General features: G+C 49.8%; 2 protein-coding genes across 5 annotated transcripts in view; one reads left to right on the top strand and one right to left on the bottom strand.

The window, feature by feature from the left end:
* Positions 1-8,831, top strand: part of CBL (Cbl proto-oncogene) — an 85,117-nt gene extending 76,286 nt beyond the window's left edge. The window contains exons 13-16 of the mRNA XM_059070603.2: positions 4,882-5,022; positions 5,405-5,505; positions 6,224-6,406; positions 7,392-8,831. Coding sequence (XP_058926586.1) covers positions 4,882-5,022; positions 5,405-5,505; positions 6,224-6,406; positions 7,392-7,660 — 694 coding nt within the window. The 3' untranslated portion in view covers positions 7,661-8,831. The remainder of the gene's footprint in view (positions 1-4,881; positions 5,023-5,404; positions 5,506-6,223; positions 6,407-7,391) is intronic.
* Positions 8,832-16,187: 7,356 nt separating this feature from the next.
* Positions 16,188-24,395, bottom strand: MCAM (melanoma cell adhesion molecule). 4 transcript variants are annotated; one of them, XM_059070611.2, is made up of 16 exons: positions 24,229-24,395; positions 22,278-22,402; positions 21,973-22,180; positions 21,808-21,878; positions 21,625-21,712; positions 20,134-20,313; positions 19,936-20,057; positions 19,689-19,851; positions 19,475-19,593; positions 19,247-19,388; positions 18,959-19,080; positions 18,709-18,850; positions 18,539-18,610; positions 18,200-18,347; positions 17,758-17,875; positions 16,188-17,310 (listed from the first exon to the last, which is right to left on the bottom strand). In XM_059070611.2, the coding sequence occupies exons 1-16, from the start codon at positions 24,293-24,295 to the stop codon at positions 17,281-17,283; spliced, it is 1,917 nt and encodes a 638-aa protein (XP_058926594.1). In that variant the 5' UTR covers positions 24,296-24,395; the 3' UTR covers positions 16,188-17,280. The 4 variants fall into 4 exon arrangements, with proteins under 4 accessions (XP_058926594.1, XP_066895236.1, XP_058926593.1 ...); XM_067039135.1 differs by lacking the exon at positions 24,229-24,395 and adding an exon at positions 23,560-23,700; XM_059070610.2 differs by lacking the exon at positions 17,758-17,875.
* Between the last annotated feature and the right edge of the window lie 1,452 nt (positions 24,396-25,847).

A 25,847-nucleotide genomic window follows, 5' to 3' on the forward strand; every position in this document is an offset into this window, starting at 1 on the left:
TTATTTTTCTAGCTCCATGAGATGCATGCTGTATTAATCTGCTCAGACTGCCATAACAAAATACTATCTACAGACTGGGCAGCTTAAGCAGCAGAATTTAATTTTCTCATAGTTCTGGAGGCTAGAAGTCCAAGATTGGGATGTCAGCATATTTGGTTTCTAGTGAGGAATCCTTTACTGGCTTACATGCTTGCATAACCTTCTCACTACGTCCTCACATGGCCTTTCCTTGATACATGCACACACAGAGGTATAGAGAGCGACAGCAAGCTCTGTGGTGTCTCTTCTTCTAAGGACACCAATTCAGTTGAGTCAGGGGCTCATCCTCAGGACCTCATCCAACCTTAATTACTTCCTCAGATGTGGCCCCATGTCCACAGACAGCCACACTGGGGGTTAGGGCCTCAAAAGTAATTTTGGGGAGGACACAAACATTCAGTCCATAACAGATGCTGTAGCTGCATTCCACAAATTTTGATATGTCCTGTTTTCATTATCATTCACTTCAAAGTATATGGTTTTCCATTTGTGATTTCTTCTTTGACTCATCAGTTATTTATGTGTTGCCTGATCTTCAAACATTGGAAGATTTTCTGGTTATTCTTCTGTTACTGCTTCCTAGTTTCATTCCAGTGTGGTCAGAAACCATACTCTGTGATTTCAGTTTGTGCTATTTGTTGAGACCTTTATTGACTAGTTTATGGTAAATTCCATACATATTACTACCTTCATTTTATAAAAATGTATATTCTGCAGTTGTTGGGCACAGCATTCTGTATGTGTTGTTTGTTAATTGTATTCAACTATACTATCTTCCTGCTGATTTTTTTTTAAGTCTACATGTTCTGTCAAATACCAAGAGAAGTGTGTTAAATTCTCCCCCTACAATTGTGGGTCTCTCTTTTTTCCTTTAGGTCTATCTGTTTGTATTGTATATGTATTTAGTATATGTAATTAGGATACGTAGAAATTTAGAATTATCAACTAAATGATAATTGTTTTGATTATTACATTTACTTTCTAGTTCTGCTTCTAACCAGCCTTAGTCTGTTTTTACTTATATTAAAATGGCCACATCAGCTCTCTTGTAGTGTTTACATGATCTTTTTCCATCCTTTTACTTTCAACTTTTCTGTGTCCTCATTGAAGGTATGTTTCTCATAAGTAGTATATACTTCTTGACTTTTTTCCCCCCTAAATCCAGTCTAGCATTTTTTTGTTTGTTTTAAAATAATTGGAATATTTCTTCCTACTCTTTTCTCCATTTTCCCCATCTTTCCTGTGTTCATTTTTTTCTACTTTCTTTCTTTGGGATTAAAGTATTTTTTATTATACTGTTTCACTCTTAATACTCTTTTAACAGTTATCCTAGGGATTCCAACATATACCTTTGACTCATTAGAGTCTACTTTGAATCAGTCCCTCTTAACACTTTCTGGGCATTTAAATTTCCCACATATTTATACTGTAGCACTCCTCATTTCTTCCTGCTTTGCCACACGTCCACCTGGAATCTTTTTCCTTCTGCCCAAATAACTTCCTTTAGAGAGACAGGGTGTGGGGGGGAGAGAAAGAGGAGGGGGTGTTAGTGTATATTCTATTAATGGATTCTCTCAAATTTTGCTTGACTTAAAATATCTTTTATTTCACTTTCATTTTTATTTGTTGTTGTTTGTTTGTTTGTTTTTGTGGTACGTGGGCCTCTCACTGTTGTGGCCTCTCCCATTGCGGAGCACAGGCTCCGGACGCGCAGGCTCAGCGGCCATGGCTCACTGGCCCAGCTGCTCTGGGCATGTGGTATCTTTCCGGACTGGGGCACGAACCCGTGTCCCCTGCATCAGCAGGCGGATTCTCAACCACTGCGCCACCAGGAAAGCCCTCACTTTCATTTTTTTTAAGATATTTTCACTAAACATAGTACACTTGACCCTTGACGCCACCAGGGAAGCCCTCACTTTCATTTTTTTTAAGATATTTTCACTAAACATAGTACACTTGACCCTTGAACAACTTGGGGGTTAGGGACGCTGACCCTCACTGCAGTGGAGTATCCAGTTATAACTACAGTGGGCCCTCTGTATCCACAGTTTTGCATCTGCAGATTCGGCCAACTGTGGATTATGTAGTACTGTAGTATTTATTTATGGGGAAAAATCTGGGTAAAAGTGGATCTGTTCAGTTCAAGCACATGTTGTTCAGAGGTCAACTGTATTCTGAACTGGAGTTATTTTCTTTCAGCACTTTAAAAATATCATCCCACTGCCCTCTGACTTTCATTGTTTCTGTTGGAAAATTGGCGTAATGTTGCTCCTTTAAGGGTATGATTCTTTTTCTGACTACTTTTTTTTTTTAAATTATTTTATTTTTGGCTGCGTTGGGTCTTTGTTGCTGTACACGGGCTTTCTCTAGTTGTGGCGAGCGGGGGCTACTCTTTGTTGCGGTGCCTGGGCTTCTCATTGTGGTGGCTTCTCTTATTGTGGAGCACAGGCTCTAGGTGCACAGGCTTCAGTAGTTGTGGCTTGCAGGTTCTAGAGCGCAGGCTCAGTAGTTGTGGCGTACAGGCTTAGTTGTTCTGCAGCATGTGGGATGTTCCCAGACCAGGGCTCGAACCCATGTCCCCTGCATTGGCAGGCGAATTCTCAACCACTGTGCCACCAGTGAAGCCCTTTTTCTGACTACTTATAAGACCTTTTTGTCTTTGGATCCCAGCAGTTTCACTATAATGCATCTGTATAGTTTTCTTTATATTTATCCTTCTAAGGTTTGTAGAGGTTATGGATTTTGTCATTTGATGTTTTAATCAGTTTTAGAAAATCTCAGCCACTGGGAATTCCATGGTGGTCCAGTAGCTAGGAGTCTGCGCCCTCACTGCCGAGGGCCCAGGTTCAATCCCTGGTCGGGAAGTAAAATCCCACAAGCCGGGTAGCACGGCCAAAAAAAAGAAAAGGAAGAAAAAAGAAAGAAAAATTCAGCATAGGAAATCTCAGCCACTATTTATTTTTTCTTTTTAAAAAAATTTTTATTGGAGTATAATTGATTTACAATGTTGTGTTAGTTTCAGGGGTACACTATTTCTTAAAATACACTGAATAGTGCAGTCTTTTTCTCCTCTCGCTCTGTGGCTCCAGTTACCTGAAAGTTCAACCTTTTCACCACACCTCATAAAGCTCTTATGCTCATTTCCATGTTTTCCATTCCTTTTCTTCTCTTTACTTGAATCGGAATAGTTTCTACTATATTTCAGTTCCCTAGTCTTCTGTTTTGCAGTTTCTAATCTGCCCCAGAATCCATCCATTGTATTTACAGATACTGTGTTTTTAGGTCCTAGAATTTCCATGTGAATTGAAAAAAAATTATTCTGTAGTTTTCTAATAAAATTCTCCATCCTCTGTTTTAATGGAACATATAAATTATAATTATTTTAAAGACCATGTCTGTTACCTCTGACGTTGTCTCTCTAGTTTGGCAAGACAACCAAAGTACTACTACTTTTTGCCTAGTTTCTCAGAATCTAGTCCTACTCATAGGTCGTTTAAGGATTTGCAGTAGCTCTGGGGAAAATTACAGGCAGAATTTCAAACCTACTTCTCTACTGTTCCCTTCTCCAGGATTTTTGACCCCTTGTGCCTTGGCCCAAATTCCAATCCCTCTCTCCTCAGTCTCTTGACACTACCTTGAAACCCCAAGTTCAGAACCCCTAATATGGGGCTTGTTGCAGTGTATTCTCCTTGCCTCTGGAATCTTGGCCTCTCAAATATTGGCTGCCTGGTTGCTCTCCAATGCCTTCTTTATTTTGCATATTTTCCAGCTTTTATAGCTAGCTGTTCTAGGCAGACGGTTAGACAGTGCTTGTTACTTGGCCATAGCTACAGACAGACATGTAAAATGTATATATGTTTTAGATCAAGACGTAGCTTTATGTTTCCCCTTTTTAAAAACTTAGCACTATATCTTGGGCATTTCTTCCTATCAGTTAAAAAGTTCTTCAAAATCCTCACTTTATTATTATTATTTAAATATTTATTTATTTATTTGGTTGCATGGGGTCTTAGTTGCAGTGGGCGGGCTCCTTAGTTGCAGCATGTGGGCTCCTTAGTTGCAGCTCCAAGCCTTCTTAGTTGCAGCTCGCGGGCTCCTTAGTGGTGGCACATGGACTCCTTAGTTGTGGCATACATGTGGGATCTAATTCTCTGACCAGGGATCGAACGTGGGCCCCCTGCGTTGGGAGTGCAGTCTTATCCACTGTGCCACCAGGGAAGTCCCCAAAATCCTCACTTTTAATTATTGTATATTATTATGTAATGTGGCTGTAACATCATATATTTAATCATTCCCTGTTGTTGTATATTTATTTTGTTTAAAAGCTTTTACTGTAATAACTTTGCTTCAGTGAACATCTTTTTACATAGCCAGAGATGCAGCCAAGGTAGAATTACTGTGACAAAAGAATGTGAATATTTTAAAGTATGTATTGCCAAAATGCTTAATGAGTAAGAGGTATAATTGTATATTTTTATTAACATCATCAACAAAATTAAAATTTTTGGATTACCCTTTTAATAATCCTTTTCTCTTTATGAAAATAGTATGTGTTAATTATAAGAATATTTAGAAAACACAGATAAGTGATGCTAAAGAAATAAGTTATCCATAATCTTACCACCTAGAGTCAGACAGTGATCAGCAACATATAAGATGCTTATTGCCAGTTTTGTGTGTATGGAATCATGCTGTACATATGCTGTTTTTCACTAGGAGTATCTTGAACATCGTAGGATGTTGTATATTTCTTCTATAATGATTTTCAAATTATTTCAAATAATTGCAAAACAGTTCATTCTTTTTGTTTTCTTTTTCTGTTTTTTATTCTTCATCTTCCAGACCTCTTCCTGTGCCAAAGCCGCCACCTGGGGAGCAGTGTGAAAGTGAGGAGGACACAGAGTATATGACTCCTTCCTCTAGGCCTGTGGGACTTCAAAAGCCAGAAGTGAAGTGGCCCCTGGAGACAACCCAGAGTTCACGGTAGGTTCACAACAGTCCTATTTGGGAATTCAGTTGACACCAACTCACCTGCTTGGCTTGCTGCCTGCACATAGCATTACCCAGCCAGAAATGAAGCAGAAAGATGTTTGTAACCTCTAATGTTTTAAGCTTCTTGCAGCTAGCTGTAAGCAATTCCACTTAATGTTTCTTCAACATCACAGTAATTCCAAAAACATACACAGCTACTACTAGTAACAAGAGTCAATCTTTTGATATTTACTAGTGATACTGGCAAGAGGAGAATGGAGATTCTTGATAGAATCAGGGTCTAGAGAAGTTGTGAATAGGTATATCTTAATAAGTTTGCAGATAACAGAGTTCTGTTTCTGAAGACCATTATGCTACTTTCCTTCTGGTCCAGAGCCTGTGATTGTAACCAGCAGATCGATAGCTGTACATACGAAGCAATGTATAATATTCAGTCCCAGGCGGCACCGTCTGTCACAGAGAGCGGCACCTTTGGTGAGTAGTCGTTCTGCTACTTTAACAATCATTGACGTGCTGGAGGAATGAGCCTGTAACGTTTGGCCAATGAGAACTTGACCTAAGAGGAATATTCGTAAATAATTTTCTTTGCAAAATATCTTTGATCTATGGCAGTAAAAACACCTCCTCTGTTTTATTTCCCATTTACACAGCTAGTTCCTTTTGTGTTTTTCATCCTTCCAGGGCCTGGAGGCCTTTGTGTTATATGGCCTGGATCGGCAGTGCTGACAGCTAGCTCCCTCTTATTCCCATTGCTTTTCAGCACTGATGAAATTCTTGTGTGTGGGGGTGGTGAATACTCAATTCCCATACTAACTAGCTTACCAAGTTGAAAGTTCAAGAAGGCAGTACACACAACAGGGCCCTTTGGCTGATCTTCCAAGGTGAAATGCAAGTGAAAATGTTGAATGCATGCTATAAAGTGGTGCTTGAGTCTTGGACATCAGTGACTGTTAACCTTGGCAAGGGTAGCTTTTGACATGTTCAGAAAAGTAGAGCTGCAGGATTGGTGCAGATCTTATTTTCCCTGTTTCTTGTATCTCGACGCACAGGGCCACACGGTGTTTGGCCCCTAGTGGTTATTCGGTGACCATTTGATTCTGTATATGTTTGAATGAACGGATGCCCCCGTACTGAAATGTTAGAAGGTGAAGTACGTTGGAAAAAGAAGATAACTGCACAAACTGTTCTCTAGGTGAAGGGAATTTGGCTACAGCCCATGCCAACACTGGCCCCGAGGAATCAGAAAATGAAGACGACGGGTACGATGTCCCCAAGCCACCTGTGCCCGCGGTGCTGGCCCGCCGCACGCTCTCTGACATCTCCAACGCTAGCTCCTCCTTCGGCTGGCTGTCTCTGGAAGGTGATCCCACAACAAGTGAGTCTCCAGGCTACCTTGGGTTGGTCCTGAAATGCCGTATGGCTTCTTATTTATACTGAAACAGAGGTGACTGCCTGGTGACTGTAAGTCAGTAGCTGGAAGGAGTGGACTAAAGTGGGAGGAAAGCTGGTCCTGGGTCCCGAATTAGGAAGTTAAACTGTATTCAGACTCTTGAGGATTTTGCCAGACTTAGAAATGAGGTTGTTCCTTAAACCCTGGCTCTTCCTGTGCTGGGATTAAGTATTAATAGGATTTCTGGCTCTGTTGAGTGTGCATGATGACAGTAGTAATTCATCTTGATGGTTCAGACCACACTTCCGGGCCCCGTCCCTGTCCCATTGGAAAGGAGATGTGCCAGCTCTGGAAAGCACACTGAGAAGGCCTGGAGCCAGCCCGCATTTGAGCCTTGACTGTTAAGGACTGTTCTTCTTGCACCTGTGCCCGCCTGGGAGGGCAGCAGCCAGAGTTGCTGTCACTCTAGAAATGGAAGACAGCCTTCAGGACAGCTGGTGAAAAAGATACATGGCATCCAGTAGCCCAAACAGGCGGTGATCCCCACCCACCCAACCTTGTTTAATGCTTCTTCGCTGCAACCTAGGCTTATTTCTGTTTCCTTATTTGTATGGGGAGAAGTTTAGTGTCTTCTCTGGCCCCTCAGAAGTGTTTTTTAACTAATTCAGGCAATGATGTGGGTGACAACTTGGTGCTCAGTGTAAAGCGTGGTGCAGGTGCAGGTGCTCTGTGTGGAGGGCAGCGTGGTTCCTGTTGGTAGGACAGGCACGTGGTGTCTTTTGAAGGTTGTTGTGTTGCGAGGGGAGGAGGCTGTAGACAGAAGCCCTTGAAACTGTAAAACCCCGCCTTGTGACCGCACGTGTACCTGACGGACAGCAGGTCCATAATATCTCGTATTAGCACATTGTTACTAGATGAGGATTCCCGCCCCACCCCGATTTGCAAACATTCTCTTTCCTATTTCTTCCAGACTTCACTGAGGGTTCCCAAGTTCCTGAGAGGCCACCCAAACCGTTCCCTCGGAGAATCAACTCTGAAAGAAAAGCAGGTAGCTGTCAGCAAAGCACTGCCGCCACCTCACCGCAGCTCTCCAGTGAGATTGAGAGCCTCATGAGTCAGGGATACTCCTACCAGGACATTCAGAAAGCTCTGGTCATTGCCCACAACAATATTGAAATGGCCAAAAACATCCTCCGGGAATTTGTTTCTATTTCTTCTCCTGCCCATGTAGCCACCTAGCACACCCCCTCCGTGCCGCAGCTTAGAGGACCAAGGAGCCAGGAGCTCTTGCTCGAGTAGCACCTAAAAGGGCAGAGAGGTTCCTTTGGAGACTTCACAATGAGGTCTTGCCCTGTGTGGGATATCACATCTGTGGTTCCAAGATTTCAAAGCAGTGGAATGAGAATGGAGCAGCTAGGATGTTTTATTATTTTATTTGTTTTGAGAGTGCATTTGAAGGTGTCCTTCAGTCCCTCCCCACTTGGAGAGAGTGTGGATTTTTATTAAATGGTAGCCTACCTGGGGAACGGTCCAGAAAGCAGTAGGAGAAGCACTGTGCTGTAAATCCTAATTGAGGGCTTAAGACTTTCTTAGGTTAAGGATGTGGTCGTGTGCGTCTTGTCTGTCTGTCTGTCTGTCTGTCTGTCTGTGGTTGTGTGTGTCCTGTGATTATACGATTTACCTGCTGTGTGTGTTAATCCCAGGCAGGGAATTAGCACAAGAGGTTTAAGAAGGAATCTTAAAGACTTCCATCAACTGTGGTTTTATACCCAACCCCAGTGTGTATTACAACTCCAACACTCCCCTTAGGCTTGAATTATCATGTGCATAGCTGAAGTCTTGTATTTTTAAAACACCCTCCCTCTATCCTTTCCTCAGTCTCCTCCTCCTTCCTCCTCCTTGGTGTCTTGTCATTGGCAGTGGGCTTGCTATGACCAGCCTTACTGAAGCCGAGCAGCTTATAGGATGTTCTCTATTGTGTGTGATGGTATTGATTTGTTTGGTAGATAGGTGGGAAAAAAGTACTGTTGCTCTATCATTATGGTCCTGTTTGATACTCGCAGTGAACACTGGTCACTCCAAAGCACTGTTTCTATAGGAACATTGAGTTTGTTTTCAAAAAGGTGTTTTAATTATCCTAATTACATAGTGACTGATTTGAGATAGAGGCCTTCAGATACATTCCACGCGCTCCCCAGAAAATAGTCTGTGGGAGTCAGTTGCCTTGGTGCCAGGTGTGTGTTCTAATGTAGGTCACGAGGCTTTCTACTTAATGGGAAGGGAAAACATTTGTTTCCAGCATGGCTTTCTGGCCCAAATACCATGAAGCTCTTAGGAAGCTCCATTCACATGCTCTTTACCTTGTTGTACATAAAATGCACAAAACAGACAATAAAGATTTATCTCTTCAGTTTTTCTTCCCAGTGAATTTCAGCTTCTATGGGTGTCTCCCTTTGAATATGAGCCAGGTTGTATTTTCAGAGATGATTTTTTTTTCTTTGCCCTTTAAGGAATGGGGGGAATACCACCCAAGATAGCACAGCATTTTGCTGATAATTAGTACCAACCCTACCTTGATGCCACCCTTGCTTTTCTCTTGTGCCTATGGCTTTGGGAATGTAGCATTTCCTTCTTCCTTTCCTTCCCCTTTCTTCTTCACGTTAGGTCCTATATACTCTTTAGTGACTGCATTCCCCACAGTAATTAGACATCACTGGGTGTAATAAATGACTTTACTGCAGGCAGACAACATGTGAAAAGCCCTGCAGCTTGTGCCATCGCCAGTTTGTAAAGAAGACTCAGAGTCTTGCGTGGGGCACCGTTGGTACGTTCCTGCAGATACTGCCAAGGCACCACTTGAGTTCAGTTAGTTCTGTGGCCAGAGCCTCTTACTGACTTCCCTAGCAGGGTGTAACCTTCCTCCGTGTCAGAAGCAAGCCTGCTCTTTGATAAATCTACCTTCCTCACAATCTAAATCATGGTTTTGTCACGAGATCCAAAGAGAAATGACTCTCCTTACACCTGTTTTCTTTCCCATCTTGTCGTCTTTGGACTTAAAACTTTATCTAACTCTTCTCTTGGCTTTTAGCTACTCCTAGGTCTTTTGATTTTCTCCTCTTGCCTCAGAGCCATTTATGTTCCCAGAGGAGATAGTTCAGGGCGTTTTGCTGACTTGCTGTGGTTACCCAGTGTCTCCTCTACGTGGCAGAAAATGATACAGCCCCCAACAGGTGCAGGAGGGCCTGAATCGCGATGCAGAGGGCAGAGGAAAGCGGCAGAGGGTAGGAAACAGTAACTAGCATCTCCTTCTCAAAGCCAGCACAGTGCTTCACTTGTGGTAGCATTCAGTTTTGCACTTTGTTTAGATGTTAAAGGCCTAGACAGAGAACTAGAGAAAATGGCAGCAGTTTGCATACCTCTCCACACTGGAATTTTTCCTTGTCTGTAGATATTACCCATAGTCTGAAGATCTATCAAGAGAACAAAGCACTGGTTCTGCATATCTTTTGCCTTTTCAGAGTGCATCCCAAATCTTCTTTGGAGATTATGTCCTTACTTACATAGGCTAAAGGCAGGTTCATCCTTTCTTTTCATAACTGAATACCCTTGAGGCTCGTCAGGTCAGCCCCCAAACTAGGTGCCAGATCCCTGTGTTGAACGTGGGGATCTAGGTTGAACTAGGTGTGCACCATTGCATGGCTTGGTTCTTAGCTTGTCGGCCATCTATCTGCCGGTGTTCAGGGTCTTAGACCATTCTGTGAGGGGTTTTCTCTTTGGATGCTCTGAGGTCATGCCTGGGTCCATGCCTGAGATTGCCAGGTGAGGCTCAGGAAAGTTTTTGCATGGCTTTTGTTTTGAGGATATTTCCAAAACTTTAATATCTTAAATTTTTCTTTGACTAAGGCACCAATAACCCATTCTTTGTCCTCCATTTGTATGGCAATTTTTAATTCTTTGGCTCTGCTCTGATTTTAACTAAAATTGCCCTTTCACAAGTGGGCTTTGAATTTCGCCATTTTCGGCAAACACATCCCCTTTCCCGCTCTTAATTACAAATGGTTCCTCCTCTGTTACCTGTCAGGTAAGTAAGGTAAAAACCACTTTGATGTTTTCCTTTTTCTCAAGTGCACTAGGCTGTTCTGTTCAAGCTGGTCTCCTGCTTCCCTGTGTCTCCCTGGGTTGCTTTACATAGCCTGCCTCGTTGCTGGGTGCCTGCTTTGCAGCACTTAATCAGCTGCACGTGCTGTACTCCTTCCATTGAAGTCAGGAGTTATCAAAGTGGAAAAACCCTGTGGGCTCAATGATATACCTCCCTTTAGGTAAATAATAGATTAGGCAGTTTATCGTCTCAACATTTATGTGTTAATATTTATGTAAATAGTGATATATACCTGTGGACGGCCCTTCTCTTCCACTAGCCCTCTCTGTCCCCCAGTGCCACTCTACATATTCTGCCATTCTTCTGTTCTTTTGCTTCCTATACAGACTCTCAACACCAGGACCCAGGGTGTGGGATGGTACTCTTAGTATCAGTTAGCTGTTTTGTGGATTTAAAAAAAAAAAATTGGGAGGTTGCTATTCCTCACACTTAAAATATTTATTTCCTCTGTAGAAAGGTAAAATATATTTTATGGTCCAATCAGCAATCTTACACATGAATTTTTGTATATTTGCTTGCAAAATAGGGACCAGCTATATGTTCTCTTTAACAGGATGTAGACCTTTTTGTGTGTGCTCAGCCATGGTGTTAGTGCAGAATATTCTCCTACCTCACATCATGAAAGGCGGAGGGGTATAGGCCCTCTTCCCAAACTGTAAGTCCCCCTTCTTGCTGTTGGCCTTTCTGATTCTGCAGTGACCACTGCCCATGGAATAACAGTGTTCTGACCATTGGCTTGGCTCTAACACTGTGTCTGTTCATTCAGCAAGTGTTTATGGGTGATTACCATGAGCCTGAAGTGTCAGCTCTGTGTTCTCCCCCACCACCACATGGTGGTTTACTGATGTTGAGCGGTTGTACTTGGGCTGTCTAGCATGTGCATTTGGCCCTAAAATAGCCGTTCCCAGTAAGATTGTGCAGGTCATATTCGCAGCTCTTTTATGTAGACATTTCCTTATAGAGCTCTCCTGGTTAAAAATCAGTTCAAAACACTCCCATTAACCCCTATTGTCTTCCTATAGCTTTGACAATGTCTGGGAGATTCCTCCATGTAAGTCTCATGGATACCCACCATTTTTATGTGTTTAAGTAGAATCTGTTTGGTGGTGGGTTGGTATGTTGGCTCAGAGTTGCACAATAGGGCAGTTAAATGTTTAAGTAAAGCATCTGCCTACAGACCCCTTTCCACTCTAGTGCCTTCCTTGATCTTTTTACTGAGCTGCCTGTACCTCTGATCCCCTTTATAAGGAAGTTTTCTTATCACCCTTCTGGGACCTCTCACCATCTCCCATTCTATGTGGAACTTGTTTTCCAATCCTTCAACAACCTTTCAGCTAATCCTGTGTCTTAGAAGGGCTGAAGGTGTGCGAGAGGGATGGGCACCTGTTTCTGGGCCCTGATCTTCAACCAGTTGTTTGGTCTCCCAAGAGCCAGGCAGTAACATAGGTTGAACTCAGTCAGTTCTCAGAAATGTCAGCCTGTATCTCTAGGGGTACGGAGCTTAGAGGCTGTAGAACTTAGTATGAAGGTCAACACGTTATTATCCTCCTAGAATTCCAGGCCCTAGAAATTCTATCTAAAGTATTCTCAGTTGGCATAAAGCATTACTATTACTACTTTGATCTCAGTCTACATTAACAGCCTCTCTTTAGAAATGCGTGTAGCCATTTAATGCATGGAATGGATGCATAGTGGAAGAAGGTCAGGGCTGTATCTTTGACCGTTCTGCTGAGCAGTCCTTTGGATGCAAGAAACAGAAGTATTCAAGCAGGAGAAAGGAGGGAATCATAAGGATGCAGGGTATTTCCCAGAACCCAGGATAAGCAGTACAGTTGATTCTGCGTGGAGCTGAGAGACTTTGTAGCTGGTCCTTTCTTCTGCTCGTTGGTCTGTTTGTCGGTATGCATGGCCCCAAAATAGGCACCCCAGTCCTCACGACCCCCAGCTCACCATTAAATGGGATCACAGTTTTAGCAGATTCCCAGCGCCTCTTGGTTCATATTCTCAAGAAAGACTATGATCAGCCCAGCACATTGATCAGGTATTGACCTCCGACCTTGCCACACAGGGCAGCAGCGGCATGCTGCTTCAGATGGGAAGTAGGGGCAGGGGGAGGTTCTCAGGGAGGAGGGGATAGATACCCTAACATACTTTACTCTAGTAGTAAAACTTACCATACTGCTTTTTTGAGAGTGGAAAGGCAGGCATGGGCCTATGTCTGGGACTTGGAGGAAATGCTTAGGTTAAAGTTAATTTAGGTTACTGTCTTCTTTGTTTCTTGATTTCCTGTTTTTCTTCCCTTTATGAGTCTTGGCATCCAAGATTTCTTACCTCCCTCTTTAGGAGCAGTTTCTCCTGTTCCGGAGCTAGTCTTTTCTTAGGTGACATTTCTTAGCCTTCATTCAGTCTCAGGTTTCTAGCCTTCTTTGATTTCATTTAGAGAGCAGATCACAAAAACACTGTAGCCCCTACCCATGGACTTCTGGGCTCTCTTCAGGTTTTAGTGCTGAGAACATACTCATTCTATGGGCCCGTGGCCTGCCTCCCTCCAAGCCCTCCTCCCCACCCTTTTATCTGGTCTTTCCTCTATGAGGGGAGCTCTGCAGTAATATTCTTAGGCAGGCCTTCTGAGGTGCCTCAGAAGCTACTTTGCCAGTAAGAATTTATAAAGTTGGGACAGTTGCCAGGATATAAATTAGGTATAGATTCCAATTTAGAGAGACTTTTTACTGAGAGCTCTTTAGACAGGATGCATTTGTCCTCCCTGTCCAGTTGCCTCCTTTGTCGTCCGATAGTAAAGCCTTTATTTTTTTGGTTTTTTAAAACTGTGCTTCTGCTTGCCTGAATCTTTTGATCTTATTTATCTCATCCGGGAGCCTGTCCTGTGTTATTAAGGCAATTCATAATAACCTATAACTTTTTTCTAACTACTGGAGTCATTTGATGAACACAGAAGTAACCTAATAATCCAAAGATACACACTGAGGCCCGTGATGCAGGCTGGGGCCTGTGTGTTTGAAATTCCCTTCTAGGCGCCAGGATTAAGGGGCAGGGGGATAGCAGTGCCCCTCACCTTCACAGAGTTGTGGGAAATATGGGTTGGTTCCAAAGGCAGGCACCAGTTTTTCTTGGTTCCAGAAAGTAGCCCAGGAGTAAGTGGGGGAAATCGGGGTGGGGAGAGCGAGGCCTGCCCGGAGGCTCACCCGCAGTTGGCTGGAGAGCACGGTGCCAGAGGGCCAGCTGTTGGCCGACAGACTAACAACTGTTTGGAGATCTCGCCGCCCCTTCCCTTGCTGGGTGCTTGAGAAGAATGCGGCTGACCACTCCCTGTGTTTGCAGAGAGCAGAGGCTGAAAGCGAACCTCAGGTCTCCTACTGATTTGGCAGCGGAACCAATCAGAGTTCTGATTGCCCGGCCCCATATTCTTATCCAGTCCCCAAAATGAGTGTGTGAGGCGCCCTCCCGCAGTTCTCCTTCTACCCCTGGGCCAGTTTGGGAGGCCAGAGGAGTACTGCTCCGTACGTGCTCTCTGAGCCCCCTCAGGCCTTGCGCTGCCTCCGTGCTGAAGCCCTGAAGTGGGGTGTGCAGTGTGCCCACGCCCGGCACTCTGACATGCGTGGTGATATGCCCTTTGTGTCAGTTCCCTCCGCCCTGTCTACCTCTGACCCTGTCCTGGGTGAGGGTGGCCATGCTTATGGCTGTCTGGAAACTGAAGAGGCAGAGAACTGCTTACAGGTCTGTAGACCATGTGTTTTCTCTTCCTTGGCTTCTTCCTTCTGTCTGGGTGAGTGAGCCATGCCCATGAGAATGGATACCTCCTCTCCTGACCTGCCCTTCTCAGCACTGTTTTAGTGTCTTGGCCTTGACCTCCTGCTGAAACGTGTGGTAGGGGTGTGGCAGCTATGAGGTACCTCCTACATCTGCTTTCTGGCTGTGGTGACTTGGGATTTTTAACCTTATATATCTTTTTTTTTCCTTTATTCAAAACAAAACAATTTTTAGCACACTGAAAAAAAAAAAAAAAAAGCCAAACATTTTGTGCCTTTCTAAGGCAGCACTGTATCCCAGGCTGCATTTTAGGACTTAATATGGAAATACCAGAGTCTTAGCTCCCCTACCTTGATTGAGTGTCATTAGTCCCTCCGGTCTAGGGGAGAGGAGGTGCTCCGTGCGGCTGGGGAGGTGGCCCCCAGGTGCAGCGTGTCCGCGGTCCCTTCTCCCTGCCACGGTGCTTAGTTGGAAGAAATGAGCATTGTATCCCAGGATCATTCGGTTGGTTCCAGTCAGAATCTTAGTTATCAGGTTGAACGTTCTGTGTTCAGCAGGAAGAGACAGAATGTTCCATGATTTCCAGGCCTACTCTGGACCATTTCAAGTGACCCAGCCTCCTGATCCTATTAATGACCCAACTTCATGGAACAGTGTAGGGTGGACCCTCCCAAAAAGGGGAGGTTGTTTGGTTGGTCGTTTTGTCTTGTCTTTTTGCTGGGTCCTGAACTGGCCTAGACCTCCTGCCTCTCCCTTAGACTTGGCTTTCCTTTCTTTTGAAAACTTCAGACATAGAGCATTAAGCAACTAGTGCCCTCTGCAGGGGCGAGTTTTCCCCCGGGAAGGGCAGCAAGGACCACGTACCGGAACAGAAGCCTGTCCTCGGTATTGTGGCCACTGTAGGTTTCGACCAAAAATAAAAAAGTTTTCTGTATGATGACATTTTACTTATCTCTTTTCCTTTTCTCACTTCTTCCCTGCCTTTAACTAATAAAGAATTGGGAGATAGAAACAATTCTTTTCAAAGTCCTCCTTATTCAGGATTTTGACATTCTTGGCCTGGGTGGGGCTGGAGAGAACTTGATACTTTTCTCCAGAATGAAGAGTCCCATTTGTATATCAGTGTTAAAAATAAAACAAAATGAAAACTTAGATGAGATTTTTTGTGGACTATTTTAAAAATGTGTCATTAATATAAAAAAATTATATTAGCAGTATTTAATCATTCTCACCTGTAAAGAATAAAACAGAAGGTAAATATTCTTACAGAGAATAGCAGAGCTTTAAGATTCATTTTCATTTTAAGTCCGTTTTGTTTTGCCAGTGTATTAATGTTTAGAGGTTCTGTTATACTAATGTTATTTATTAATTTTTTTCATTTCCATACACAGTTAACTAAAGAGCTTTTTCAGGCACCCATGTCTGTAAAAAAATATTTTTAAATAAAGTTTCTTTTGTGGTAGCAGACCCGAGTTCTTGGTCATTTGTGGATTAGGGAGTTATATATTGGGGAGCTATAGGGCCAGATGCCTAGTCGTACCAGTTCATCAGCAGAAGTCTGTTTTGCTACCCCGAGGGCAGTCTCAGTGACGGGAGAGGGGCAGTAGCTCCTTGCCAACAGCTCACCAGGCTCTGCAGGCTGCCTAGACAGAGCAGGGCAGCTTTGCTGCTGAGTAGTTGATTATCCCGTGTTAGAGCCTGAGCCCTCTGCTCAGGAGCAGAGTAACGCCTGGTCCCCGCTCCCAGCTGCAAAGGGTTTTGTGTTCCTTTTGGTGCAGTTCCAATTCTGGAGGCCCCCGGCTGCTGTGGTACCCATGATGAATAAAAAACAGTGTAAGATTTCTGGGACAATTAAGCTTTATTTTTCATATATATATACACATATATAAAAAGGAGACAATTTGCAAATTTACAACCTAACAAAACCATATATATACACACACACACACGTGCGCACAGACACACGCAGAGACATACATACCCCAAAGCTCTAGCCAGGCCCGTTTCTCATGTCCAAGTACCATTCTCCCATTAGGGCCTTTCTTCTAAGGTCTAGGCCCATTAGCTTAGGCTGTAGAAGTCTGGTGCTGATATAACTTTACAGCCTTAACCCTTGTAAAGGACAGTCTGGACCTCAACTCCAACCCCTACCCCCAGCATTCAGTCTTAATGTGATTCCTTGAGAGGATAGGGGAGCCAAAAGAATGCGGGGGCTCGGGCCCAATCGCCTTAACTCTGGAAAGTGGCACCCAGCTTCCTCACTGCAGGGACAATGAGATACACCCAGGATACCTTTTAAGGAACGACACCAGGTCCTGACTTCTGCCCAGAGAAAGAAAAGAGTGTCGCAAAGGGGACTCCAGAGGCAGGCAGGCAGGCAGGCAACTGCTTCTAGATACCGCTGGGGTCTCTCCAGAACTGGTGTGAGCAACGTACTTCACCAGCAGGGAGAGGCCTGGGCTCACTGCATCCTTACTTCAGTGATACAGCTGAATTATGAAGCCAGCCCTGGAGCAGTGGAGCAGGAAATCAGCTCAAGATAAATAGGCTACCTAATTCGGCTGATGGTAGAAGACAGGTATTTACATCCATAATATGTGTAAAGAGAAAACAAGTTCTGCAAGAAACTCTCCTATGCGCTTCTGGGATACCGAGGCCCCCTCCTCAGCATGAGCATCACTCAACAAATTGAGACCGTGGTGGACAGGTCCCCGAAGAGGGGGCCTCCAGGGCCACGTGAGGTCCTTCTCAGGACAGCTCTGGTCCTAGCCCGTGCGCCCTCTGAAATGGGGTCTGCAGGTGAGCTGGAGGGGGATCTTCTCTGTAGTCCACTTTAGAGGCTTTGGTGACCATCCTGAGTGCTGGGGAGGAAGGTGAGCAGGGAACAGGAAATGTTCCAGGCAGGGGAGGGAGCGCCGTGTGATTCGGTGGGCTAGTGCCTCAGATCGATGTATTTCTCTCCCTAAAGATGGGTGAAGAGCAGAAGTGAGGGGGGTGTTCGGAGACACCGACCAGGGTTTAGGGTGTGAGCATTAAAAGAGAGGAGGGACCAAAGCCACAGCTGATGAACTAGGTGCAGCCGCCTGGAGGGAAGAAGCCGGGGAGGGGGTGGAGATGGCAAGGCAGGGAATAAGAGATGAGGCCCCCGAATCGCAGCCAGCGCTGTTCGGGAAATGGTGACGGGGCGGCGTCTTGTTCTCAGTCCTGGCAGCTACCCTCTCTCGGGGTCCCTCAGCCACCTGCCTGGCCCTACCGTCTGTGCGTGGTGTTAGGAAGGCAAGATGGGGCCGGCTCCCCATCTCCAACAGGGAAGGATGAAGGATAAAGTTAGTGCTCAGCAACCGTCAGCCCCTGCCGCTCCCAGCGCCTGAAGATGTGTCAGGCTCTGGCCACAGGAACTGCCTCCTACCTGGTCTCCTGGAGCCCTCTTGTCACCGTTGCTGCCCTGAAGGAGGCCCATCTCTTCTGGGAGCTTATCTGACTTAACTTCAACTACAAATTCGCCCTTACGAGACGGGGGCAGCGTGCTGGGAGGAGGGAGGGAGGCAAGAGGTTGGCAACTCGGGGGCGAGGGAAGGGGGTGCTGTTGGGAGGGACGTGGGACTGGGTACTGAAGGGCTCTTAGGTGCTCTGGGCCGGCTCAGGGAAGGGCGACAGGGGTGAGAGGGAGGAGGTGTGGTGGATGGAGGCTGGGCAGTGGCGGTGAAGCGGGGAGCGCTCAGACCCAGGGTCCCCCTCCTGCTCCTAGCGGCTGAGTGGGCACAGGGGCCAGCAGGGGAACGTCCCTGAGGAGGCAACAAGCTGGCAGCGTGAGATGGGGTGGGGCGCAGGGTGCCAGGTGCCGTGCTCACATCTCTTGTTTGCCTGACCGTCCGCACGGCAGCTTGCCCTTCTTGTAGAAGAAATAGAGGACAGCGCCCAGCACAGCCAGGACCAGGACACACACGGTCACGGCCACGATGACCACACCCTTGCTTTCGGGCTCTGTCAGCTTTTTCTCTGTCCCAAAAAGACACCCCGAGTCACTCCCTGCCCCAGGCTGCCACGTTACCATCGCGGCCCCGCCCAGCCCAGGGCTGATGGAAGATGGGCCGCTGATGGCTTTTCTCGACAGAGCTCCTCCGGGCTCCCGGTCAGGGCAGAGTGCGGATCCCCTGGCACAGCCCTGCTCCCGATCCAGCCCAGCTCACCTGTGGACGTGCTGTTGGCTCTGGCATAGGGACTGACGGTGGAGGTGCCGAGGCTAGTGGTTCTGTTCGAGTCTGGGGTGAAAGAGGTTAAATGGATGGGGGCGGCGTGGGATAGGAATGTGCCCTGCTTGGGCTCGCCCCCGTCCCACTCGGCAGGACCAAGCCCTTACCCAGCTCCAGGATAATGACGGTGGTGTTTCTGCCCAGGGAGTTGGAGGCCACGCACTCAGCACCTGTCTCCAACAGCTCTGGGGTCACAAGGACATTCAGGACGCTCAGGACACTCTGTGGATCTTGGGCCTGTTCGCTGGCCTACAGGGAAGGAGACGCAGTTCAGAGGTGGGGAGGATGCCGGGTCGTGGCTGCAGAGCCCGCGCAGGGATGGATGGGAGCCTGGGAGGCTGCCATGTGCCTGCTCACCGTGCCGTCAACGCTCCAGATGATGCTGGGCCGAGGATGCCCTGATGCTTCACAGGACAGATTCAGCACTGAGTTCTCCTTCACCCACACCTTCCTCTCCCGTAGTGCCATCCACGGGGACCCTGTGGAAGGGCGGGGAAGGGTGAGACAGCAAACTCTGCCGGCCTGCCACCCCCTCCCCACCAGAGCCCCCCAGGGCAGCGGGTGGCTTTTGGTCCCCGAAGAGCTTGAAACCACCCAACTCAAGGTGGCTTCAAGGGGCCGCCTGATCTCTGCCTGGGGCCTCACCAAAAATGGCCACGTTGACGAGCTGGGTGCGGTTCAGGCCGGGAACGCTGGGCACAGATGCCACGCAGCGGTAGCCTCCCCCTGCCTCCCGTTTCAGGTTGCGTAATTGGAGCACAGGCCCCTTTGCCAACACCTTGCCTGTCTAGGGTGAGAGATGGGTCAGAGGTCACTCCTAGGCCCACTCACCCCACAGCCCCTTGCCCTGGAGACCTGAGCCCACCTGGGTACCTTTTCTCTCAGCCACTGGAACTCAAGGTCCTGGTTACTCTCTGCCTCACAGGTCAGGGTGAGGCTGCTGCCCTCCTGGCTCTCGGGGGCTGCGGGACTCACCCGGACTTCAGACACATCTGGGGATGCAGCAATCGTGTCAGGCAGGACAGGGTGGGGCAAATTCCTTCTCGCCCCAGCCTGGTCCCCCTGTCCTGGGCCCCCAGCCCCTCACAGTTCACCACCAGCTCCTGTTGGTCGCTCAGCAGCGATGCCGTGGTTTCCAAGTCCAGGCCCTGACATTCGTAGAGGCCGCTATGCTCCTTCTGGGCGGGCTCCAAGACCAGGACCCCGTTGTCATCGGTCCTCTCTTCCTCCATCTCCCTGGTGCTGAGGTTCTGGGAGAGGACAAAGGCGTGATCGGAGTGCACCTCCAGCCACTCCTGCATGCCCACCTGCACCCAGAACAGAGGCCCCCGCACCTGCTTGCTGATGCTGAAGTGGGGCGGGGGGTTGCCATCAGCCAAACACCTGATTTCCACGCGGTCCCCCTCCTTCAGCATCCCCTCAGGCTCCACTTCCAGCCACACTCTCTCTGCCGGGTCTGCACAGGCAAAGGGGGCAGCTCTCAGCCCAAGAGCCAGCAGGACCCAGCCCCACTGCGATGCGTCGGTACTCACAGAAAACAGGGACAGTGACCTCCCTAGATTCCTTCATGTGGTTCCCACTGGGCAGCCGATAGCTGAGCTCGCAGTAAAACTGGGCATCTTTGTCCTCCTTGGTCAGCTGTGCCTTCAGAACGCTCTTCAAGGTGTACAGACCGCTCGACTCCACGATCTGGGACGACTGGATGTGGACCCCTGGGCAGGGAGGAAGAGGCGAAGGTCTCGGCCTCAGCTCCGCCTCCAACCCCACCCTATGATCTCCTGGGTCGGGGGAATGGCAGGGGACCCCCTGTAGAGGGCCAGGTACCCATGCCAGCTGCGGCCCTTCAACCCAGCAGTTACCTGCTCAAAATCTACCCCAGACAAACACACATAGGCACACATACAAGAATGTGTGCAAATACTGCTGCAGGGATTTAAAAAAAAAGGAAATGAGAAAACACTCTGCACATCCACTAATGGGAATGAATGGTTAGCTAGACTATATTACATACACCGTGTGAAATGCCGGCAGTAGGTAAACGATCAGGTAGATCTAAATAGTGACCTGGAAAGATTTCCAAGACTTGTTGTCAAAAGGAAAACAAGGTTGTGTAACAATGTGTAGCACACAGTGCCGTTCAGATCAGGGTTTCTCGACCTCAGCACCACTGACGTTTGGGTCTGGATATGCCCTGTGCCCTGGAGGATGTTTACAGCATCCCTGGCCTCTACCCCCTAGATGCCAGTAGCACCTATCCATTTGCAACAACCCAAAATATTTCCAGACACTGCCAAGTGTTCCGGAGGGGAGCAAAATCACCCCTAGCTGAGAACCACTGATTTAGATAATAAAAAACAAAAGCCTAGGGCTTCCCTGGTGGCGCAGTGGTTGAGAGTCCGCCTGCCAATGCAGGGGACACGGGTTCGTGCCCCAGTCCGGGAAGATCCCACGTGCCACGGAGCGACTGGGCCCATGAGCCATGGCTGCTGAGCCTGTGCGTCCGGAGCCTGTGCTCCGCAATGGGAGAGGCCACAACAGTGAGAGGCCCTCGTACCGCAAAAAAAAAAAAAAATTAAAAAACCAAAAAAACCCCAAAAAAAACCAAAAGCCTATATAGTCCTAGATATATTTACATGTATGAGTAAGTACCTAGAAGTAGGCTTGAAATCAAGGCTTGCATCAGTGTGAATACATACACACTGATAGCAGAGCTATTTCTGGGAGTGGGTCTGGGGCAGGAAGGAAATTTTCCGTCTAGATTTTCCATAGTTTGAATTCTTATGAGAATATTTTCAAGGATCACTTGTGTACTTTTAAAAAAAAGTAAAATAGGGACTTCCCTGGTGGTCCAGTGGTCAAGACTCTGTGCTCCCAATGCAGGGGGCACGGGTTCGATCCCTGGTCAGGGAACTAAGATCCCGCACGCCGCGTGGTGTGGCCAAAAAAAAAACTAAAATAAAATGCAAGGTGGTCCCCTTATTGTGCCACAAGCATGGCTTTTAAGGGCAGAGAGGATGACTTACGGTTCTTCTCCTCCTTCAGGGACTGGCTGTTCTTGTACCAGGTGACTTGAGGAAGGGGGTACCCATTCCTCCCCACACAGGTGGCAACCTAAGGAGGACAGAGTGTGAGTCTCCCTGCCTCTGCAACCCCGCCAAGCCCACCTTGGCTCCTGCCTACCCGCCGACCACCCCGGCATGTCTCACCTCCCCAGGCTCCTCACTGTTCACAGAAATGCCCAAGGCATTGACCTGGATGAGTGGCTCCTCCGGAGCTTCTACAAGGGGGAGAAATGGGGAGGGGCATGGGACCACCACTTCCGACGCCCCACGCTGCCCACAAGGCACGGACAGCACGGACAGGGCACTCACTGTAGACACGGAGCTGGACCCTGTGTTCCTGGGACCGGGGGCGCTTGCCCTGACACAGGAAGATGCGCTCATCGTGGGGGGTGATGCCTGTTAGGGCCAAAGTAGTCCCTCCGTCCTGGAGGCTGAGCCGACTCTGGTACTCCCCCGGTTCGCTCTGGCCCTGGCCCTGACGCACGCGGAAGATGAGCGTTGGCTTCTCCTTGTGGACCTAAGGGGAGGTGGCAGGGAGGGGGTGAGCGTCCTGGGGCTACATGAAGGGCAGAGCCTCCCGCCCCTGCTGCCCTCTCTGGGGCCCAAGCACTCACAGAAAACCAGTCCGCGTGGCTGAAGTTGCCCCGGGAGTGGGAGGGGCCGCATTTCAGAAGGGCCATGCCGCCCACTTCCGCCTCCACCTGCTCCGGCTCGGGCTGCTCAGCCTCTCCAGGCACACCTGGCGGGGAGGGGGTGGGGGAGGAGCTGTGTCAGGTCCGGCTGCTCTCCGTGCCCTGCACTCACACCCGCTCGCACGCGCTCGCCGCAGCTGTTCTCCCTGCCAATTCGAGGGTCTGAAGGGCACTGTCCTCTCCTACCCCTCAAGCACTCTTTACCCCCCAACCCTGGGCCAGCCCTCTCCCGGTTCAAGGGAGCTGGGGATGGACATTTCTGGTCATTGGAGCAGAGACCCTGAGCACCAGAAACCTCCCAGATGAGGCTGGCAGAGGGGCAACCCCGGCTCTGGGCCAAGAGGAAGGCCCCTTCCTTCCAGGCTCCCTCCTCCCCGGGTGAGCTCAGAGTGTGGGAATGCAAGGCATGTGCCAGGCCGGGGCACACAGGCCCTTTTTGTCCCCACACCCAGAGGAAGACATCTCTACCCTTTGCCCCCCACACACACACCCTCCCCAAATCCCCCATAAAACCCAAAGGGCAACCCTGGCCAGGAGGCCCCTATTTCATACTCCTTAAGCAGCACCGCCCTGAACATCCAACACTCTCAGGGGACCCCATCCTGGGAGTCTTGTGAGTATGGAGGGGTCAGAGTCATGGAGGGGGCCAGAATCTCTCCCCGGGGTCAGGGCAGGGGTCAGGGCAAGGGCCAGGCAGTGAGCAGGAGTGACATCAGTGGTGCTAGTGTGCTGCCCGCCCTGCGAGGAGGTGATGTCACTCCATACCATCTGGCTGGACTCGGGTGCCTGGGTGGTTGGCCTGGGCTGGCTCCCAGATAACAAGGGCAGATGGAGTGGTCTTCAACCCAGAGCAAAAGCTTCACACCCCTGACTCCGTTTCCCCAGAGCTAGAAGAGCAGGGCCGGGTGGGGCTGGACCTTCTGCAGAGGGTGGAGCCCGATTTAGCCCTTTCCCCAGAAGGGATTGGAAGGCAGCAGCCAAGGGGTACCCCAGGGACACCGTCGGCATGGGCACGAGGCCATCAAGTTGGGTATTGCCTAGACCTCTCCTTCCCCAGCCAGGCAGCGGCTGGAGCCCGGGAAAAGGAGCCAAGAGAAACAAGCGACACCGTTGCGGGCCATACAAGGGCAGCGTGAACCAGGGAGCGCCCGGCTCCTAGGCAGTTCCAGAGAAAAACTCCGAGGTGCAGGGGCGCATTTCCCACCTGAACGTGGTCCCATTCCGGGAGGTGTAACAAGTCTGGGGCGCTTCCACTCTGGTAATCCTCGATCCCTCGTCCCTGCCACCTGTGATCCCGTCAACCGGGTAGGCGCGAGGCGACCCACACCGCCCTCCAGGCTTTGCCAACGCCCTGCCGGGGTGGGAGCCGCCGTTCCTCCCCATCTCGCTCACCTCCAGCCTGGCTCGAAGCCCAGGCGGGAGAGGGAGGGGTCGGCGCACCCCTCCAGCTAAGGAAGCTGCTTTTCCCAGCAACAGGCGGGCGCGGGATTCAGGATTTGGGGATGCGCTGTAGAGGCGCCTCCCGCCAAGGCTCCAATCACAGGCCCCCCCAGAGAAAGCACCTGAGGAAAAGCTCTCACCAGCGGCCCCAGGGACTTGGCTCCACCCCTTCCCGCTCCAGGCAGCAGCCCCCTCCCCACCTCCCCAGTTCTGCTCCCGAGATGGTCTGGAATAGAGGCTGCAAACTGGCTGCAAAGAAGAGTTGCACGCGCGCAACGCGCCGGGTGCCTGGGACCCGGGGAAGAGGAGCGCACGACTCAGCGCAAAGCCCCGGCCCCCGCCACTATGCCAGCTCTCCTCCCAGGCACGCTCCGCCGAAGACTGCCGGGCCGCGCCGTTGGGGGCGCAGGCCCCCCCCAGCGAGCTCACTCACCCGCGGCGCGGCGACAGCAGCAGCAGGCGGCGATCAGGAAGGCGCAGATGAGCCCGGACCGTTCCATGCTTCCCGGCCGGACGGCGAGAGCGAAGTGAGGGAGCTCGCAGCTGCCGGGGGCTGACGTCAGGGGGGCGGGGGAGGGGGCCAGAGCGCCGAGGCCCGCCCGCCACGCCCCGCGCAGCCCCCCCCCCACGCCCCCGCCCCTCGCGCCGCAGCCCTAGGGGGCGGGCCCGGCGCCGAGATGCCCGGAGCTGCGCCGCGGAGCCGCGCGGCGCGGCGCGGTCGGGGGGTGGGGGGGGTAGGCCAGAGCCTTCCTCCCAGCCCCCAGCTGGGGAACGGAGAGGGGGCGGTGACAGGTGTCTCCGGGCCGGACTGCCTGGTCGAGGCGGCAACGAGGAGAAGCTGGCCCGGATTCCCGGAGTCCCGCCGGGTCAGACCCCCGCCGCGCTCACTGCTGCTCAGCCGCAGCCAGCCCGTGTAGCCCTGGGGGACCTCCTGGCGGGGGAGCCGCCGAGCAGGTTCTTGGTGTCCCTGATGGGGGCCTCCCTCCCATTTAGGCTCTTCTCCCCGCCTCCTCCTCCACCCCGCCGGACCCCTGCCACAGAGAAAATCATGCTTCCCAGAACGATTGCACCACTGCAGCTGCTGCCGGCCTGGCACTGCCCCCAGGCCTGGCAGTCCTGGCAGCTCTGAGGGAAGAGCCCACAGACCCAGAGGCACCTGTACTTGGGAGTGGAGACGGCGTTCCAAGGACTGCCCCTTCTACCCCAGCCCCTGCAAGGCCGTCTTTGACTAGAGGAAGGAGGGAGGGGCTGGATTCATAGGCACTTGTCCAAGCCCAGATCTTGAGAATTCTGCTTCTGCCCTCTTCACTCACTGAGCCCAGCCTGGACTCATTTTCCTCTTGCCTGAATGAAGGAAAGAGGGGGAAGAAAGAGTTAACGGGTGCAGGTCTCCAGCTTGACCCCCAGCACCTGTTGCAGTTCCTGAGGGTTGAAAGGACCCCCTGCAGCAGGGCTCCGCCCCCGTCCACCAAGCCCCCTAAGCTCACCTGTGGCTTATGGCTCAGCAGCTGGGGGTAGGGGTTTGGAGGAGGAATCAGAACTGACTTCAGGCTGCCCTGCCTGAGTGGGATCTGCCACACAGTGAGGTGAGGGGGACCCCGCAGCTCCTCTTATTCCCAAACCCTGGGTCCTCTGGCCTCTTGAACTAAGGCCCTGGCAAGTGAGACGGACTTGCCTCATAGAGACCCCAAGCACCCTGGCTCTGGGAAAGGGGTCCACATCAACGGGGACTCCTTCAACAGGGAGGATCAAAAGGGGGCCTGGATTTGGGGTAGAGTCCTGTCACCAGGCAGGCAGCCTTGCTGCTGTTTGGGGGAGGAGCAGGGTGAGGCAGCAAATGCCAGAGATGGGCAGGTGACTTGAGAGGATGCTCTGGGATGGCGTTTTGATGACGTGGAAATGACTCTCAAACCACATCAGCCTCTTCTTTCAGAACCTTGCTGACCCCCTCCTCACCTCCATTAGTTTCCAGCCAGAGGCCATGCCTGGCCGGCCAGGCCAGAGGCCTGGAGCCTGGGGGAGGTGGGGGAGGGGGGGAAACAAGAGGAGAAT

The sequence above is a fragment of the Kogia breviceps genome, chromosome 7 (genome assembly GCF_026419965.1).
Source record: "Kogia breviceps isolate mKogBre1 chromosome 7, mKogBre1 haplotype 1, whole genome shotgun sequence".
Taxonomy (NCBI): domain Eukaryota; kingdom Metazoa; phylum Chordata; class Mammalia; order Artiodactyla; family Physeteridae; genus Kogia; species Kogia breviceps.

Coding starts and splice junctions, on each gene's coding strand:
- MCAM (XM_059070611.2), bottom strand. CDS start 24,295: ATGGAACGGTCCGGGCTCATCTGCGCCTTCCTGATCGCCGCCTGCTGC. Junction 20,058..20,133: donor GGTCACTGTCCCTGTTTTCT/GTGAGTACCGAC, acceptor TTGCCTGTGCAG/ACCCGGCAGAGAGAGTGTGG. Junction 19,852..19,935: donor ACTTCAGCATCAGCAAGCAG/GTGCGGGGGCCT, acceptor GTCCTCTCCCAG/AACCTCAGCACCAGGGAGAT.